Source organism: Battus philenor, unplaced genomic scaffold (assembly GCF_028537555.1).
Source record: "Battus philenor isolate CCGP_79_NKW_IND1 unplaced genomic scaffold, ilBatPhil1.0.hap1 SCAF_26, whole genome shotgun sequence".
Lineage (NCBI taxonomy): Eukaryota > Metazoa > Arthropoda > Insecta > Lepidoptera > Papilionidae > Battus > Battus philenor.
Genome location: NW_027181689.1, coordinates 5,691,945 through 5,711,242, shown reverse-complemented (window position 1 = coordinate 5,711,242; position 19,298 = coordinate 5,691,945). Strand labels below are relative to the sequence as shown.

Here is a 19,298-nt window from a genome sequence, read left to right as displayed (position 1 = left end):
CGGACCCTACAACCTGTAAGATAATTTAACAATAGTTTACTTCAGTTCTCATCATTTTATTAATATACTTTCCAATAAGTGTCGGTCTAATTAATAATGTAAAAATTTGATGGTTTCTGTGATTAAAATAAATATGACTGATTCTGGTAATTATTAAAATGTGATGAGCAATATTAAAACCAATAGCAATTTTAAATTATAGTTTTTATACTTGACATTAAAAATTAGTATCAATATATTTTTGAAATTAATCGCAATAAATTGTATTTATTTAGTAATTTTGTTCCATCAAAATTATTTCTTATATGATGAGGCTATAATCTAAGTTTATTTTATTGACTTTTTAACCTCATTTATTACTTGTCAAAATAAAAGTGTTTAATTACGCAAATCAATAGAAAGATTACTGACAATAATTTAACTATGTTTTTGTTTAATAAAGTGACAAATGGAGTTATATTTAAACACTTTCAAGGGATTTGGTCATATTTTAGAGAATTATTTTTAAATAACTTCCAATTATTAGACATTGGATATTTTGTATTCCTTATGATGAGAATAGTGAATTATGTATAGCATAATTTTAGTCCTGTACATAATAAAAAAATAATAGGTTTTATTATATTTTATTTAATTTTGTTTCGAATTATACATAGTTTAGTTGGTAATGCATAACACTATGTATTAAACTAGCTGTCCCCTGCATGCTTTGAGTGGCCTGCACTGCCTTTTGTGCTTTTTGTGGAAAAGGAATTTTCCCCATAAATTTCATAACTCTAAGCCTCATGGTTCTAGAGATTTTAATGAGTCAGTACATAAGTGAAAATTTTATGTATGTATAAATGAGACATGTCTTAAACAAATTTAATTCAAAATCTATTTTACATCCACTTTGAAATAATGTATAAAAGTAAGAGCTGTCTAATTTACAATGGTAAACATTTCTATACTAGGGAATTGATAGTAATAGTAAAAATTAAAATGTAGAAGTCAACTAAATCTTGATTTTAATTTTTGCCATGTTACAAATTTTCTTCATTTAGTTTATTGCTGTTTTGCTTCTGCTTTTTTTCAGACAGTTTTTAAAATATCCTTAAATAAATATTTTACAATGGATACAATAATAATTGGTTTTGGGAATTTTTGTGACAAATTTTAATGGTGTTATAAAATATGTATCTCACATTGTTTCCTCTCTTTGCAGAAGACTGATTGTAAAATTTTCAATTTGCTAAATTAAATACTAATGTCACCAGCTACATACATAATTATTGATGAAATATGTAGCTTACATAAAAAAGACTGCTTCAATCGAATTGCATTCATACAAAATAGAAAGATTTATCTATTTTTTACTGTATGGCATCTCTTCATAATTTTAGCAGAGTTATGCTTTACAATCGACAAGTTACTGATAATATGCTTTGTAAGTTACTGATATTTGCATCACCTTATGTATTTTCTTGAATGAACTGACATGAACTTTATTTCTTATCAGTTGTTGGAAGAGAAATATGAGTCATTAATTTAAAATATTTACTTATAAAATTCTAAATTTACAAGATATTTAAGCAGACATATTTTTTTAACAGTTAAAAAATGTGATTTGCTAAGAATTCAGAAACACTTGATGGTATGTCAAGTATTTTTTAATGCTATAACCAGAGTTTTTGATTGGGAAAATAATTATTTACAAGCAGTTGATCAGACTCACTGGTTTATATGTAGTTTATTATATTGTCACTTTATTCTACTTTTGATCATTATTTTGAAGTTATGAAAATTAATCATGATATATAATTTCTCAGTTCAAATGAATGTTTCTTAATATGGATGTGATGTGGAGAATTTTGGTAATTCATTATTTAAAAGATAAGACTTCATAGGTAGAAAAGTGCGACAGATTTCAATCAGTACTAGTTGTGTAAAATGTGCATTGTGAGAAAAATCTCACAATGCACATTTCACTTTTAATAGAAGTTGAAGAATTTATTAAATGTTTTCATTTATTAAATTCTTCAAATTCTATTATATACTAACATAATATGTCACTCTTGTAAGACATTATTAATATGTCTTTACGTAGCTAAACTTGTTACCAAACAGATATATATTCCAATATTTGCATTTTACTGCCTTTTATTTTGACAGCACCGTAAGTAATATAACTATTGAGCATAGATGCATTTAGATTTTTTTTCAAAGCTTTTTTAATATTTATAGTGGGGTTGTATTGTATACCAGTAGAACACCCAATTCACATATACAATTTTTTTTATTTATACTGATATCTATAGACAGGCTATAAAACTGCATAATTAAAGATAACATGCGTAATATTTGCCAAATTTTTATTTACTGGGCTGTTGATAGATACAATGAAACCTCCTGTGTGACAGAAACAGATCAGGCCGTCCCCATAGTCTTAGTATGAAAAAGGTGATCGAAGCAGTAAGGCAAAGAAATTGAAGAAATCCACCCTGAAAGCAAAAGCATTTATCTCATAGCATATAGAAATATGTTGTGTATTTTAAAAGGTTACTAAGAATTTAGCACTGGTCATTTCTTCGCTGAAAATAAAATTAAGAATGGCGTGGTAAAATAAAACAACTTCTTATGCAGTAAACAGAAGGGAAATCACAGAATTTTTTTTAATGTGGGTGAGGAATTTTAGACATTGAGCAATAGTTAAACAAACAAAAATGACCATAACTATGCTAATAACTCTAAAGAGCCTTCATAATTAATCAAAAAAGTACAACGTGGGCAATATATAACTTCAGTGATGGTTTGGTGGGGTGTTAGCTGTGAAGGAGTGACTGAGCCATATTTTTGTGGAAAAGGAAACTTCAGCACAAGTAAATGTGTACCAAGATACCATTTTTGAGAAGGTAGTTAAGTCCCTTAACATCATATTCAATAATCAAGAATGGTCCTTTCAGCAAGCCTTGGCGCCGGGTCATAAACTTAATCCAATCTTGGTTAGAAACTATCGTACTGGACTTCATTAGAGCTGAAAACTGGCCGTCATCCGTCCTGATCTTAATCCACTTGATTATGATCTATGGTCAGTTTTAGAGAGTAAGGTTTGCTCAAATTAATCCATAAGATTGGCGTAAAGAATTTTCACATAGAAAGAGTGCATGCAGCTATTGATAACTGGCTTGAATGTTTGAAACAGGACTATTGCAACCAATACAGACCACTTAAAATAATTTTTATACTTTTTAATGTTTTATATTAATGTATTAAACTCACACTCATAGAAACTGTTACGACATATTTACGGCAAAACTAAGTATTTAAGAAAAATATAGAATTAATTTCTATATTTTTTTATGATATTTTATAAAGTTTTGATATTGATTATATCAATATAGTATGATCGTCGCGGTTAAAGTTTATTTTCCGGGCAACGTGTATTTATTGGTTTTTTAGAGACATACGTAAGTGAAATATCAAAGAAATAATTGCAATAACGCCAAATAATAAATATTATAAAAAAACACAGCCTAGTGTAGTCCTTACCTCGTTATTATTACTATTAAGATAAATATTGTATTTTCTGGTATTATCTACTTCCGGCTAATACAGTATAGACTTACGATTAACTGATAAACGTCTCACATTACCTACCTATATTTATTTATATTTTAAAGAAATAATAAAATACGTTATTTGAATGTGTAACACTAAAATAATTTATTTATTTACTCATTATTGCACATGAGGAAATCAGGAAAAATGGGTAAAAGATGAAGTACAAGGGGCTGTCTTATCGCAAACGGCAATCATTGGATGTACTTTGTTTCTGTGGAAAAATAGAGTGAGAGGTCATAAGGCGATAGATGTTGGAAATAGACGGCCGGTCATATTTCTTTTCTTTATTTATTTATATATCATTTGTTTTATATACCTTTATGTTATAATCTGAAAATGCACTTTTTAATCCTTTGTTGACTATTTGTATATAATTTAGATTGATAAAACATGACATAACTATTGTCCTTTACGCTCCGTGGCCTACATCGCAGAATATGTATAATACGACAAATTACTTTAAGTACACAAATAAAAAATTATCTTCGTTCATTCACAAAGATGTTGAAATCACCGAAGTATAATTAAACGTAGACGGACAGATATGTAGACGGCAGCGGACATGTCTTTTTGCCATTTGGCTCCGGAACCCCAAGGAAAGGAGTAATTCCGTTCGCCATTGTACACACGTTTCTTTTTCGCTCTTTTTGCTGGATCGCTTCCGTTGATTAAAAACAAGTTCAACCAAGGATTGCGACCCGGTTCACTCTTAATACCTAATAAATAAATTTAATATCTTACGTTTTGGTTACGTTCGTCAAAATGTTATAAATATATTTGACCGATAACTGTGTAGGTAAAATATCATAGTCGTTTTATAGTTAAGCATCACCGTCGCCATCATTTCAGCCATGGGATGTCCAATGTTGGACATAGGCTTCCCCCAATAAATTTACAATAGAACTGATTGGAAGAGGTTGTATTCATCGTCTTCCGACGACTTTAAAGAGGTCTTCGAGCCACCTTGTGGTTCGACGTCCTTCCCTGCGGTTGCCGGACCGTAATCTCTCCAGCACCTTAAGGCCTCAGGTTATGGTTAATTTTTCTCTTATTTATATGCTTTAAGACGTAATTAATTGTTCCGTTTTATTATTTGTTAATAATTTGACCGATAACGAGGAGAAACATATTTGAAAAGAGAAATCTTTATACGTCACAAGAAATATTCTGGTCAAGTTTTATATCTATTATATAATAGTTTGAAAAATATCACACGAAAACTTCGGCACTAATATATCAAGGTACCGTTTTTGACAATGTAATTAAGCCACTTAACAACACCATGTTCAATAATGATCCTTTGAGCAAGACTGGACAGCCGGACTAAACGCTCGCTCCACCCAATCTTAGTTAAAAACTAAGGGATTTCATCAGAGCCGAAGACTAGCCGTCTTCTAGTCCTTATCGGCCAAATGTAAAGTCAGGCACGGAGAATATGCCCATAAACTATCATGCAAAAAGTGAATAATGGCTTCACCCCTAACAATTATTATTCCGGGTGTGGAATTGGGATCCGGAAGGAACACTCGGTTTGTAATATCGTCCGACTATTATCCGATCTAAAAGGAAATGCTCTGTATGGAAAGTCGTAAATCTATTCAAAAGGTCGTAAGTTTCAAGGCTGTGGACTAGATTTTTGTTTGTTTCTAAATATTTACGTAAAATAGTCAGTTTAGTCATACTTAATGCTTATTGGAGCTTATGTTTTTATGTCAATATTAATACGCCTTTGCATTTATTTTAGGTAAAAATGTATTCTTTTATTTTGTAATTGCCAATGAATTATTGCTATTATTTTCCAGTAGCATGGAACACGCATTAAAAACCTCAGTCTGTAGGTATAAACCAAATATGCAAATTAGGAAACTATATATTTGTACTCGCTGACTTTAGTAGTACCGAAAGCGCTGAAATGTAGGCTCGGCTCAGGAAATTGCAGCGAGGAAAAGAGCATAGACGGCGAAGTGACGGAACGGAGTGCCCGATGCTCCGCCCTGTCTCACCATATGCATACCTCAGCTGCGACACAGCGGCTTCGGTACTACTATAGTTAGTTTCCTATTGAATATATTTATTTAATTAATTAGGGAAATATTAGGTCACAGGTCTAAAATAACTTTCCATGATTATTATACATCAGCAATTGAGAATGGATTGGAATGGTGGTGCTTGTAGCGTGGTGAGGTAGCCCTTTGTTACTGGCCACCACGACCATCAAAACTATTTAGATTTAACATATTCCGTCATGTACGAATTATAATTCAAACAAGGAATAATGAATTAACACTAAAACTGTGGCCGTAGTGGTGGTAATATCTAGCGAATGCTACATCCTCATTTCACGCGACCCTAATTTTATTTTAAGGAATAACATACTGAATAATATCCAGAGCGTCGCCACGTTTCCGGTTGATTATTCGCGGGTAAACCACAATATACAGCCGATGCCATTCAGGCTTTTATTACAATACATGATCGATAAACGTTGCCACGGAAAGCCCCATTTGGAAATAATAATACTATTCAATACTCGGATTTAGCATTTGTATAATGTATCATAATCGATGTCATTTTCGTTAATAAATCATGTTATCGGCATTATAATTCCGCGATTTGCAAAAATACAAAACCTCTTATCGAATATGAAAACATCTTTAACTTCAGTGGCGCTTTTGATTTATAAAATGCCTGCATAATAGCCTTAACTTATTTAAGATACGTTAATGTTAAGTAATTTTTTGGCCAAAAAGTAATAAAGATGGCTTTATTGAGTTAATAATAGTAAAAGTAACAATGGTCTCTATTTTCGTACGAGCAAGTAGATGGAAACGTTGGTGGAATTTTTCCCACGGTGCCAACGTTTTCCGAAGAGGTAGTAATGTAAGCTAAATAATAGTAACCCATAGTCGAGGTTCGATCCTAAATCATCAAATGTCCTAGATGGTTCGAGTCGAATCCTCCAAGGAGTTCTCGAAGTTTAAGTTTAAGCGCCCTTTCCGACCTGCCTCCTCCAACTCTCGAAATCTGCAAATGCCACTTGGGCAGCAGTGTCAGAAAGACAATAAAAATCAATGTACTTTTTCGTTCCATTCGCACAACCGGATATAGTTCCGACTTGTCTCGTCTATTCGTAAAAGGTTTTTCAACTTAGTTAACCTTTACTTCTACAGAATACTTTTCGATACAAAAATTTTGTTTCATAAAATCAATAGCACCGATACTTATAATTAAATTGTGTAATTAGAATATTATCAAACCCAAATGCAGAAACTTTTTCGATGCAAGTGTTTTCCATAGCAAAGTAACCATTAAATTTATGGGAAATAAAAAAAATATCCGTTGTCTAGTGATAATACACTAACAACAACACTAAGAAAATAATAATTTTACTCCAACGTAATTTAGTACTGAAGCAATTTGATTTAAACAGAATCAACATCAGAATACGGTAACGTTGACTCGGTTTAGCCCCAATTGTACGATAAAATTGAGTTTAATTCATTTAGCCAATCTCAACTGCGTATTCCCTAGGGGAAATCCTTTGAAATATCCTTGGCTTCCAACGAATTATTTGTTTATTTGAAGCAGTATTAAATAAATAAGGCTTTTACCTATGTGTACTGGCAATTGCTGTATACATTTCATTTGTTTAGTGACAATACGTATGGAGTATTGTATCAATTTTACACAGTAAATGTAGTTTTGTATATTTTGGGGTCTTAGGGTTCTAGAGTGGAGATCACGGACTTGCACGCGCGGCGTTGGACGCAGGAAAAAAGTGGATACAGGCCGCTTCCAATCGGTCCTGTTAGAAATCTATGGGGGAGCCCTATATCCATCCTTCAGTGGACATCCTTCGGCTGAAATGATGATATTTTAATGTTAATGTCATAGATACGTTACAATATTTTCCCGGTGCACTATATTTGAAAGCTATTTTTTAAAGAATTACTACAGAATATACGCTTGCAAATATGGTGCGACGTTACAATATTTAAGTAGACAACCTGGATACATTCCAGCTTTTTAAGTTTATATGAAAAGTGTCTCGTTCTTTTGTATGCACATAGTTTATACGTATTATATAGTAGATAAGGCTTAGGATGCACATCGTTTGAAACTTGATGTGAACCAATATATTAATTTATTGCATCAATAAATTAATATATTGGTTCACATAATAACATTATTATCCATATTGGATCACTGTCAATGATAAGTCGTGAACGTCATGGGAAGAATTTAAGTACCTATCGGATTTTGATAGAAACTAGTATTGGATGGAGAATTATGATGGTATTCTTAATCTGATTCTACTGTATATGATTTGTGTAACTATATAGGCGGACGTTTCGATAGTGTATCCGGACAACATGTCTGATATTTTACCGAAAAATTACTAGGTAATATTTAAAGGACAAGTCGATAGGTTTTTTTATTGTAAACTTATATAAGTAAAGATTCAATTTTTTGACATCAATGGAACTAGCAGTATTTAATTAAATAAATATCATTTTTTTTATATTTAGTGTGATAAAAACAAACCTAACCTAAATAAATTTTTCAATGATTTATATTTTGTCCAGACACGTGTGATATGTGTGCTAGAGTAATCAGTCATTTCAATTTTGTACACCTCTGCTATCAGTGTTGTAAAAAAAAAGTCCTATGCAAATGCGATATTAATGTTATTGTTTTTATATTCAAAATATATATGGTTGTTCAGATTCTGGACATAAGTTTTGTTTACTACAAATGTGGACATAGTTTTTTTGGAAATAAAAATACTTGATTGTTTATTGTTGGGATTTTCTAATGAAAAATTAAATGTCAAATGCAAAAGATTACTCGCGGTGAAAAGATGTAGTTAAAAAATATAAAGCAACTCTTATGTTTTTTTTTCTGCCACTTTTTAATTACGTCTAAAGTCAGAAATATTTGGACTCTAGTGGCTCGCTGGAAATTTACCGCAGCGTTGCCCCCTAGCAAATAATATGCGTCGCTTCCATATTTCTCAGTTAATTGCTTTGGCAATTAGCCTCAATTGTACGCCAGTGAGAATGTACTATACAACTCTCGGGGATAAGAAATTGTTTATTTTAATTCTTCTTTAATTTCTTTTGTAATGTTTACTGCTAGTAAGAAAAGACTTAAAATTGTTTAAATATTAAATTATCATATCTACACTATCATGTGATTTATATTTTATTGCATTACAGTTTAAAACCATATATGTTAAATAGAGTCGATGTAAAATAATATTTACGCAGTGATTACGCCACTGTAATTACGCAGGGTAATTGGTTATAGACATAAAAGCTTTAGTGACGAATGTACAGTTCATTTGCTGACAATTAATGTATAGTACACCGTGTGAAAAATCAATGGTTTCACAAATTATAAATAACGTAATGATAGTATCGTAAAAAAAGCGTTTTCTAAACTCGGATACTCCGTATTATAATTATTAATTGTTTATTACTTGCATCAAAAAATTAGAAGTGTACTGACATAATATAGAGGAAAGTATTGTATATTTAAAGAAAAAGATAAAGTGTGTATCAAGTCAATAAGGAAATAACCAACATCAATTTCATCACATATGTAACAAAAGTGATAAATAAAACAACTGAAATGGGTTGGATATATACTATCAGGTGGAAGAAAAAGAAGTGGGCCAAAGAAGTAATAGAATGGTACTCGAGCGAAGGTAAACGCAAGAGAGGAAGAGGAAAAGCGCATTATTGTGAGCTGTGGAGAGATCTTGGGGAGACCTATGCTGAAAAGGAAAACGAACGCCCTTATATCAATGTGTACCATAACATTATTAATTGACTGAAAAATTCGTTTCTTAAAAAAGGTTTATTGTATTGTATTTTTGTAACTGCAGGCTTTGTACTGCCAGCTGTTATTGACCTGTAGTATTACAATATAAAAAATAATGTAACTTATTTCCGAGTGATAACGTCATAAAGGTTGGAAATAGTTCATTCACCTCTTCAATGATCTTACACCTGTAACCAATCAACTTTTATATTTATTCAAGTACATTTTTCACATTTTATGTATAAAAAACAATTCATTTAAAATGAATTTTACCTAGCCATTATGCAATTGGACGAATCAATGAAATAATAACCAATGTAATTTACTCGATTAATGTTTTTTATCTTGTGGTTTAAGTAGTTGCAATTCAACCTTGGCTATAATTTGAATATTATTAATTTACGCCGTGTAGGTAAATATTTAATGGATATTGAGTGTAAACAAGTTTATTCCAAAACTGTATTTGATTAATGCGCATAATTGCATGCATTCGTGCTTTTATAACATCGTAGTCAGCATATGTGACCTTTCCGCACTATCCACGTCCTAAAAATAAACGACGTGTCATTCAATTTTAAATTTCCAGTGTCGCATTTTTATGTTTTAAAGTAGGTTCTGAAGCTCTGTTGCAATATTGTTTTTGTAGAGCAATGATGCTTTTCGACACGAAAGAAAGTTGCCGATGTAGCTTAGCGGTTTTGCAAGTTGTAATAGAAGTGAGCTTACAGTCCGTATGTGTAGAATAGATGTCCACTTGCGCTTCAAGGTTCTCGAGTGGAGACCACGGTAGCGCGGGATGTCCACCTACAAAATGGAAAGTAGACTTTGTTAGCCAGAAGACGCTGAACGCGGGCCGTTCCTTACCTATCTTATTGAAAATCTGTGCGAAAGACATGTTCAGCACTGAACATCCTACAACTAAATTGATTATTACGGTGATGATGCTGTAAAACCGTTATTCTTATGGTATACATTAAATACTATTGTCTATAATCGATCATGTATCTCACAGTAAAATCGATAAATATCGTTTAAAATACACGACGGAAAACAAATTTCCCAACTTATTGTATAAGTTTTGAACTGAATTTACATTTAAAAACACAGCTAGGTACTCATCATTATCATGTGCGACGATAGACATATGTAAATAAGGTAATACATAGGTATCACCTTGCCAAAATCAAGAGGGTTTACCTTTTGTAAAATTATCCGCTAAGCTCTGTCGATGTACAAACTATCCTTTATGATATTAATAGCGCCTTCTGAAAAAAACATCGAAGTTATGCGGGACATAGTCTGACAAGAGATTTATCAGCAAATACCATAAAGCTTGGGCTTGTGATGAATCATTTCAAGATATTTTGCACGATCATCAAAGCGTTAAGAAGCTTTTTCTTAAATGGGTTACCCCATATTTTGACTCAAGCTCAAAAAAGCCGTCGCATTGGTAGGCGCTGTGAAGTTGTGTTAAAACTGATTTTTTTAGTACAGTGAATACTAGTTCAGAAGCCTAACAAAAACAAGAAGAGTCGCACAATTTTTTGTACCGATCATAAAAGTAAAGAATATTCTACTTTTGTATATTTGACGGCCGTGCCTTATATGCTGTATTTGATATTGTTATGGGTCTCCAAACTTAGATGTATTATTGTCATGGCCCTGAAACCAAGAGATAATCCCCAGAATGGTGTTCCCTTGAGAAATTGTAACAGGATGAAGGGTAGGTAAAACGATTATTGCCTCGTTCATAAGGATCGTGTAAACCCAACTCTGTTCGTTGAAGATCTGTTGTTATTTTATATATAAATATGTTTAATAAGACTAGTAAGCCTTAATAAATTCTATCGTAATCAGGAGCGGCTACTTCAGCTGTAATAATGATGGCAAATTTAACGTGTATTTTGTTAGTTCTCAAAATACATCAGTTGATGTTATTGTATATTGTCGGTAAATGCATCGTAATACTTGCTGTAATGGCAGCTGGTGTTTATTTACAAGAATATCGTGTGTCGTCCATTTGACTTTGGGTCAATGGGCCATGAGATTATTTAAAACGCGTGGCTCAATCGCTCAACGTTACCGTTACCGACTAGACGAACTCGACAATAATTTGAAAAAATGTTTCTGTTATGTACATGGTGATAAAAACCTTTAAACTTATACAGTCATTTTATCACTCATTAGACCACTTTAAAATGTGTCAATTTTTTTTTAATTGCAATTTGGTAGACCAATAACTTCTTGTCAGTATGAACCCTGTTAAGAGAGATAGTAAACCATAATTATTTTTATCGTGTATAAATAATAATTAAGAAAACGTTTACTATTATTTTAGTACCGTTGCATTAATTTCTGAAATCATTGATTTTTGGATAAGGTATACCATGCATTAATTGACAGTAAATGAGCAATACTAGATTCACCCCTTTAAAACATTTATACCTATAACCAATCACCCTGTAGAATTCTGTTTACCCAGACATCTTAAAAGCTTACGTGTCTTTCTTTCGCGCTTGTTATTAACAAAAGTGATTTCCAAGTGTCATGGTTGTTAGGGATGAGGAATTATTCATGTATACACTAACCCTCTGCACTTGAAAATCCTTTAGGTGCCTTACCTGTGAAAGGGAACGCGTTACAAACAAAGTAGGGTGAATAGGTTTATCAATCTTTGTATGTTTCATATTTGTTTACTTCTTGTTTTCGACTGACGGGCGACAGTGTAATTAAATATTTGTTTGCTTACTGTTGTCAAAAAAAGTTTTACTATATTTTCATAATATTAAAATCTAAAAAGGGAACATTCTGTTTATAAGTTGCACTTAATATTCTAATTTCAAAAATCGAAATAGCTATTTATTTAAAAAAAATTTTTTAGTCATATTAAGACATGGTTGGTTATAGGTGTAAAAGCTTTCAAGTGTCAAGTGATCACTCTAAAATGTTTTATTAATCTGTTTTTTTCTATTGGAATGCGACAAGTCAATAACTTCTGGCAGTACAAAGTCTGCAAGACGGTTGTAAACAATAGTTAATTTTAATATGTTGTAATCCCATTATTGAAAAGAACTTTTTATTTGAATTACATTGTGTATTATATCTTAAACTATAAATTTTTATAGGGTCTAATATACATTAATTTACAGTAAATGTTCTATAAACTCGCCCCTCGGGAGCTTTTCACCTATAACAAATTACCGTCTAAATAGTTTGCGCATAATAATAACTGTGTTTGACGAAGTGTTAAAATACTGCTATTAGAAGTTATCATAGAATCACATCGGCTTTAACTTTAAATTTGTTGTAGCTAATTGCCCTTTACGTAGTTAATTGAACAAATACGTCGTCTGGAATTAACAAAATTCAATACAAGTTAATTGAAGGATTCGTATCTTTATTTACTAAGTAATAAGATTTATTTTCGTTTAATTCGATATATTTGATGAACTATTGATCGCGACAATGTAGATATGGTAATTTAAATAAGCTCTTGAATAAAATTGTTGGCTTAATATTTAAACAACAACAACTTTTAGCCTAAATCGCATAGATATGTACATAGTTTTGGTTTAATGTATGCCATTTATCATGATGTACATACATATATATTTAACTATGTACCTGTTTTACGCGTTGCTGTGTTTTGCATCTAATTGAAAATCTGAAAAAATGCATTTTTCATACCTTAAACATTATCCATTCAAAAAACAATTTTTCAAAAATTTTCCCGGGGATGTACCTAATATTTTACCAAATTTTTAGGGCGATTAGATTACTATTATTTAATTTATCGAGTACAGTCAGACAGACGGACACACATTAATTTTTATACATATTTACAAATATCTACGGCACTAAAAATAAACAAACTTCTGAGTTTGTCTTTAAGTTGCAGTCGTTACCTGCTGATCTAAATATATTAAAAAAGAAGTAGTAAATTACGTCGCAAATTATTGACTACCTAAATAAACATATATAAATAAGGAAAATAACATTTTTATCTGTGTTAAAATCACTAATCATATTTTTTATATTTAAATGCTTGTTACAGGTTAATTGCAGTATTATCAGAAGAAGCGTCGCATGATGATATTGTTTCTCAGTACATTACCAAGCAATTAGGCAAACGAGTGGGAAGTTTAGACATGATAAGTGAGCCAAAACAGCAATGGACGGTGTGAAGAAATTGCATTCTGGGACGCTGTATCGGTGAGTTTTATTACTTTTATATTTAAATTTTTCACTACGATTTCGTGGACTTTTTGATATGATAACTGACCGGAGGTGGCACAATCCCGGAGATAAGGGTTATAAGGCTTAAGCTAATAGTCTTCATCTATCAGCTTCATCACCCATCAGCTATTTATGAGCGCAGACGTGGCTGCGTATAGAATCAGAACATTGTCAATATCGGATGAAATAAGGAAGATATAGACTGTTTAAGAATCGTTGGTTATTGCATCAATAAAAGAACTAAAATAGTTGTAATTAAAGGAATTACAGATGTTCATATGTGTTAAACTTGTATAGTGTATAAGGAAATTTTGTCTCATATGTTGATATACGTAGATAAAGTGCCCACCGCAAATATATAGGGCTAAGTAATTCGTGAACCAGGGAGTATTTTTAGAGATTATCAGCAATGTTTCATGTCCTCATTGCCTCGATGTAAACTCCCTTAGTCGCGTACGGTAAAATGAGCGTTGTATCGCATTACCCACACGTTTCTCCCTCTGCGACTGTGTCTGCGCTGCTACGGCAGAGGAAGGCACGGTCCACAGTCCACCTGTTCGTTGGACTTATCGCGTCGGAGTGGTCTCGGACTGGTCCTCTTCTACTCCCTCTTCTACTGGCTACTGCACCCATCTCCACGAAAAACAGGAATCAAAGGAATATCCCACCAAAATAATTTATGACAATAAATAGTCGTTCATAATGATAACATATAAATGTGTGGTGTGTTACGTGACGGAAGAACAGCGCTGTCGCAGTGTTTTGTTTATCGCTCGGCAGCACATGATGAGTCGGCGCCTTTTTGGTCGACAGTGTTGCTAATTGCAAAACTCTGGTTTTAGTTTAATTTATTACGTTGTTACATTGACCTACCATTTTTGTAAGATTCAAATATTGTTGTAATCCAATATAGATGTTTTTTTATTATTATTACCAATTTTGACTTCTATGGTTATTTTTATAATGTGTGTATATGTGTGTGTGCATGCACATGTATATATGCGTGTGTATGAGAGTATATAATACAACATATACACATATGTTTATATGTATCTTGTAAGGCTTTGTTGCACATCCTGTATATGCTATAAAGTTTATGAAGTAACTTTCTTCTATGTAGGATTACGATCCTTTTGCACATCCTCACAATCTATATAATGCTAAAGGCGGAATCTTGAAATGACCCCTTGTTGCATAAGACGCCAGTTATGGCGTAACTAGTTTTTAAGTTTCCTCAGCATGTAAAAATAAAATAAGAATGAAAAAATTAAAATGCTATATAATTTAATATTTGTGCTCATTATATTGAGAAATAAGTTATTACATCTTGTTAGCACAGTGATTATGTCAGCCAAGGCGCCCTTCACAACTTAATGTAATATGATTGAAGGTAAAAGTAGTCTAATTACCACGACAGCCATTTGCATGAGATTTACCATCAATAAAGTAACTAAAAACTTTGTTTAAAGTGAAACTATGGTCCAGACGTTGACCTTAAGGTAGGTGATATCGTATATAGACATTATACCGAAGGACATTTAATGTACATATAGTAAAGTTGTAACAGTTAAGTGAATATCGAAAATCATATGTTGAATTAAATAACGTAAGGGAGGGATTTATTAATAAATGTTTTCGATAAAAAGGCTACTCAATTTGTTATACATCGCCAGTATTATTTTGTATCAAATTGCAAATGTCTGTCGGCGAAGTCTCCGCCAAGATAGTGCACCAAGTGATATGCCTATTCCGTTACATACTGTAACAGTTATTCAATCGTCCTATTGGTATCGTGTAATTTATGTTTCGACAAAATATTATCTTTCGATAGCGAAATATCAAGAGTTATTTTCGGTTTGATATTCGATAGGTGCGGTAATGTTATCGTCCGTGAGGTAGGTATTGTGATTGCTATCGCATTAACCCGTCAAACGGGAGCTACACGTCGAATCAATTCGGGTGATGTACATTGCTTTAGGCAATTATTTTCGTAGTGTACAAGAAACCTTATTTGTTCATAAAAGAACATCACTAGTATCTTTCAAATTATAATTTTTATAGTTTTAATATTAAACAGAAAAAAATAGGTATCATCGTTATTCCAGCCGTAGTATATCTATTGCTGATCATAGACGTTTCTCATATATTAGCCATGGGGGTACCGGCGCATAGAATAGTTTCCACTCCGTGCTATCATGGTGGCTGCAAGAGGCACCATGAGCACCATCTCCTGTGCATATTTAAAATAAAAGAAACCTCGCTCGTCAACCTATGGCTGGCATACGCCAGGAGTGAAATGGCTCTATATTTATTTCACAGAAAAGAACTGTACAGGCTATCTTAATAGCTATGGATTCCCCGAGAGATGTTTTTGAAGAAATTGGTATTCTAATGGTTGCTTTACAATAATTTTTAATAACATATTTTTTATGCGCCATAATTATAAATCTTATATTAAAATTACGGGCAGACATGATAAATACAAGGAATAAATATAAACTCGTAATGCCCAAATTTCGTCCTCAAAAAATTACGAATCCTTCATGGGGTTAAGTGTACGCTTATATAATAAAGTTCCACGAGACATCATAGACCAGGAAGGTCTATTAGTTTTAAATCTAAAATTAATGTGTGAGTAAATCTTATAATATTTAATGGATTCAGGCGTTACATTGCGGAAGTCCATCCTAAATAAGAAAGGACCAATATCTAGCCACCTCCGCACATGCAGTGGTTGTCGTGCATGAAAGTGCACCGCCCGCCAGCCCGCTCGTAAATGCGCATGCGACAGACAATGCAAACTACACAACCGCCACCGTAAATTCACTCAACACGTGTTTCGGGGCATCTTCAGGAGTTGTTACACAGATTAGTGCTAAACACCGAGTCTATAATCTTATAATATTCAAGAGTTTTTAGATGATCGAAATGTGATGAACCGGCGGGCTTGTCCTTAACAGATCAGCGTACCGAGCTTTTTCTCTTATGATGTTAATGCTGTTAGCCTTAAGGCTTTTGCAGCTTCGTCGGTACGCAGAGCTCACAGAGCGGAAGGGTCTGTGAACTAGATTTAAAAACTAAAAACTAAAGCCTACCAGTTGCACGGGAACGCTCGCACGTTGCTAAGGTTCTTCGCGGTAGAGCTTTGATAGGGTGTGTTGCTGGAATGTGCTTGCGGGTTGGGACGACAGCGTGAGCCACAGGCGAGCCGAAGAGGGATCCGGATCCAACCACGGTCCGCCCATGCTGTTCGTGGTTAGGGAGCGGGCGGCCGCTCACTAAAAACGGGTGTTGTGACCAGCGTACCGAACCGGCGGTTTACATGTAATGGTAAAGTAAATGACGATTTAAAAGCACGTATGAATGCCTACTTGAATAAATGTAATATGAATTGGTTTGGTACAGTTATTACAATTTTACTGTGTAAGTTTACACACTAAGTAAGAACAAATTACACAACCAACTGTTCCAGAAGCAAACAGTACAAATATAAAATAGAAAAGAAAATAAGTTTAAAAATGGGCAATATTTATGCGGTGACAAGGTTATCATGGTTTTTTATTTTAGTGCAATATTATGTATGAAATTCAGTACGGTTGACGATTCAGAGCATTGTAATGAATATGTGCAGAATCAGCAAATATGTCAGTGTTACTGTAATGTAATGTATTCGTTAGCTGTATTATATAATGATAAATAATACCTATTATACGTATTATACATCTCTTTAAAAACGTACGAAAAATAGATTTAAAGAAATTTCCGCCTCTCCCAGTATGCATTAGCATTACCCTTGTTACGACCTCTGCGCAAATATACCCTCGTGTTGAAGCAAATATGACCGAATGAGTTTCCACTTCCTCGCCATCTCCATTTTCTTCTAGTAACATTTTTGCATTTCCACGTAAGCGTTGCTATTTAACCGTACGTTAGTCGCAATCGATTTCGAGTCTGGAATTGTTTACGAAACTCTCTAGTGTGTCCTTAGCTTAAAGTTATCTCGTTTACCGCTACTTGGGTGGGCAGCGCAATTGCGGCGTTATTTGCGAACACGTACAGATGTGGTGTAAAAATAGGTCGTCTAATTTGTTTCGTTTTATTTTTAGCTACCGGCGCGGTGTGTGCTTGCCACAATTAACTTCTGCGGGAGACACTAGGTGTGTCCTTACCTTTACCTATTTAAAATTGTATATGTAACTATTATATTTTTGCTACATAATCATTATGAGACTGTTATGTATATTAATAATCGCTACGCCTCTATTTTAAATATATATTTAAATGTCAAGGAATTTCGCACATGCACGGGGCAAACATAAATAACAAGCGGCGACGGACTGAGCTTACTCTGTGTTTGGCACTAATCGGTGTAACATAACTCCTGAAGATGCGGTGGCGGTTGTGTGATTCGCAATGGTTTGCCGTATACGCATTTATTAGCGGGCTGGCGGGCAGTGCACTTTATTGCACGACTACCACTGTATGTGCAGAAGTGGCTAAATATTGGTCCTTTTCTTACTTAAAACTTAGTGCTTTTACTGATATATATTTGTCAAATAAACTTTATCATTATTTAGGTACTCACGATGAATGATTGCTTAAATTTTTAAGTTTTACAAATATAACTATGAAATAGTGAACATAAACCAAAACAAAACTAGAGGAGGTCGATAGCGCGTTAATTAAAAAATTTTGACTGTGTTTGTTGGAAGCTTTGATAACAATGTGGGACATATGCGCATATATCTAGGTTTTTGTTACATTGATATCAATGTGTCTTATTTACCTAATAACTGTATACACTGTCGTCTAGAGAAGATACGCTATGTTGGCTCGCTTGCTTTACGTCTACACACCGCACGAGTCAACAGCACAATGTGCCCTTCCCACTAGCGACCACACACGGAAATAGTCATAATTATATCCGCACACTATGTACAAGAAGATTATACACTTACCCTTTATTCGATGCACTCAGTGTTAGTCACATTATATACAAAATTCAAGTTTATAATTAAAATGTAAATTTTGAGTTTGCATGCTGTTTAGAAGCGCGGAATTTGCTTGTTTCGCCTGACGTGCGAAGGTCTATAAATAAAGTAAGCGAAGTTGGGCGATACTAAGACTGTCTAGAGCTTACCATGTAACACATGCGTCGCTAAAGCCGATACTACTTACATTTCTATATTTAAAGATGTTTGCTATCACAAAAATGTTATTAGAGACTAGAAGGTCCATTTTTTTTTAAATTATAAATTTACTTCGAGGCGTTAAATATGTGATGATATAAACTTAAGTCCTTCCTTTAGACGACTTCCTTTTGACAGGCAATATCAGATGTTGACTGATGTTTACTAAATTGCGATTTGGCGTAAACTTTATTAATTCATATTAAATATAGCGATGGCAAGTATATCAAAATACTCAAAAACAAATGATTAGGACATTTCTTTACTAAAAGTTGGTTATCCTTATGCAGACTGTTTTGTTGCACCCCTTTGACCGAATTCTAAGGTTTTCAGGTTTTCTTTTATGCTCGGTTTTTAATTAAACCGTATCCTATCCAGCGTTAACTGGATATAATATTAACCGACATTGAAAGTTTATTCGAGCGTTTATTTTTACAAGAATATTGT

The 19,298-nt window shown here is 33.1% G+C and overlaps 1 protein-coding gene across 1 annotated transcript in view; it reads left to right on the top strand.

Moving 5' to 3' along the window:
* The window catches only part of p120ctn (adherens junction protein p120), a 96,001-nt gene that overhangs the window by 428 nt on the left and 76,275 nt on the right, over positions 1 to 19,298 (top strand). The window contains exon 2 of the mRNA XM_068768603.1: positions 13,481 to 13,638. Within this exon, the coding sequence (XP_068624704.1) occupies positions 13,598 to 13,638 (41 nt within the window). The 5' untranslated portion in view covers positions 13,481 to 13,597. The remainder of the gene's footprint in view (positions 1 to 13,480; positions 13,639 to 19,298) is intronic.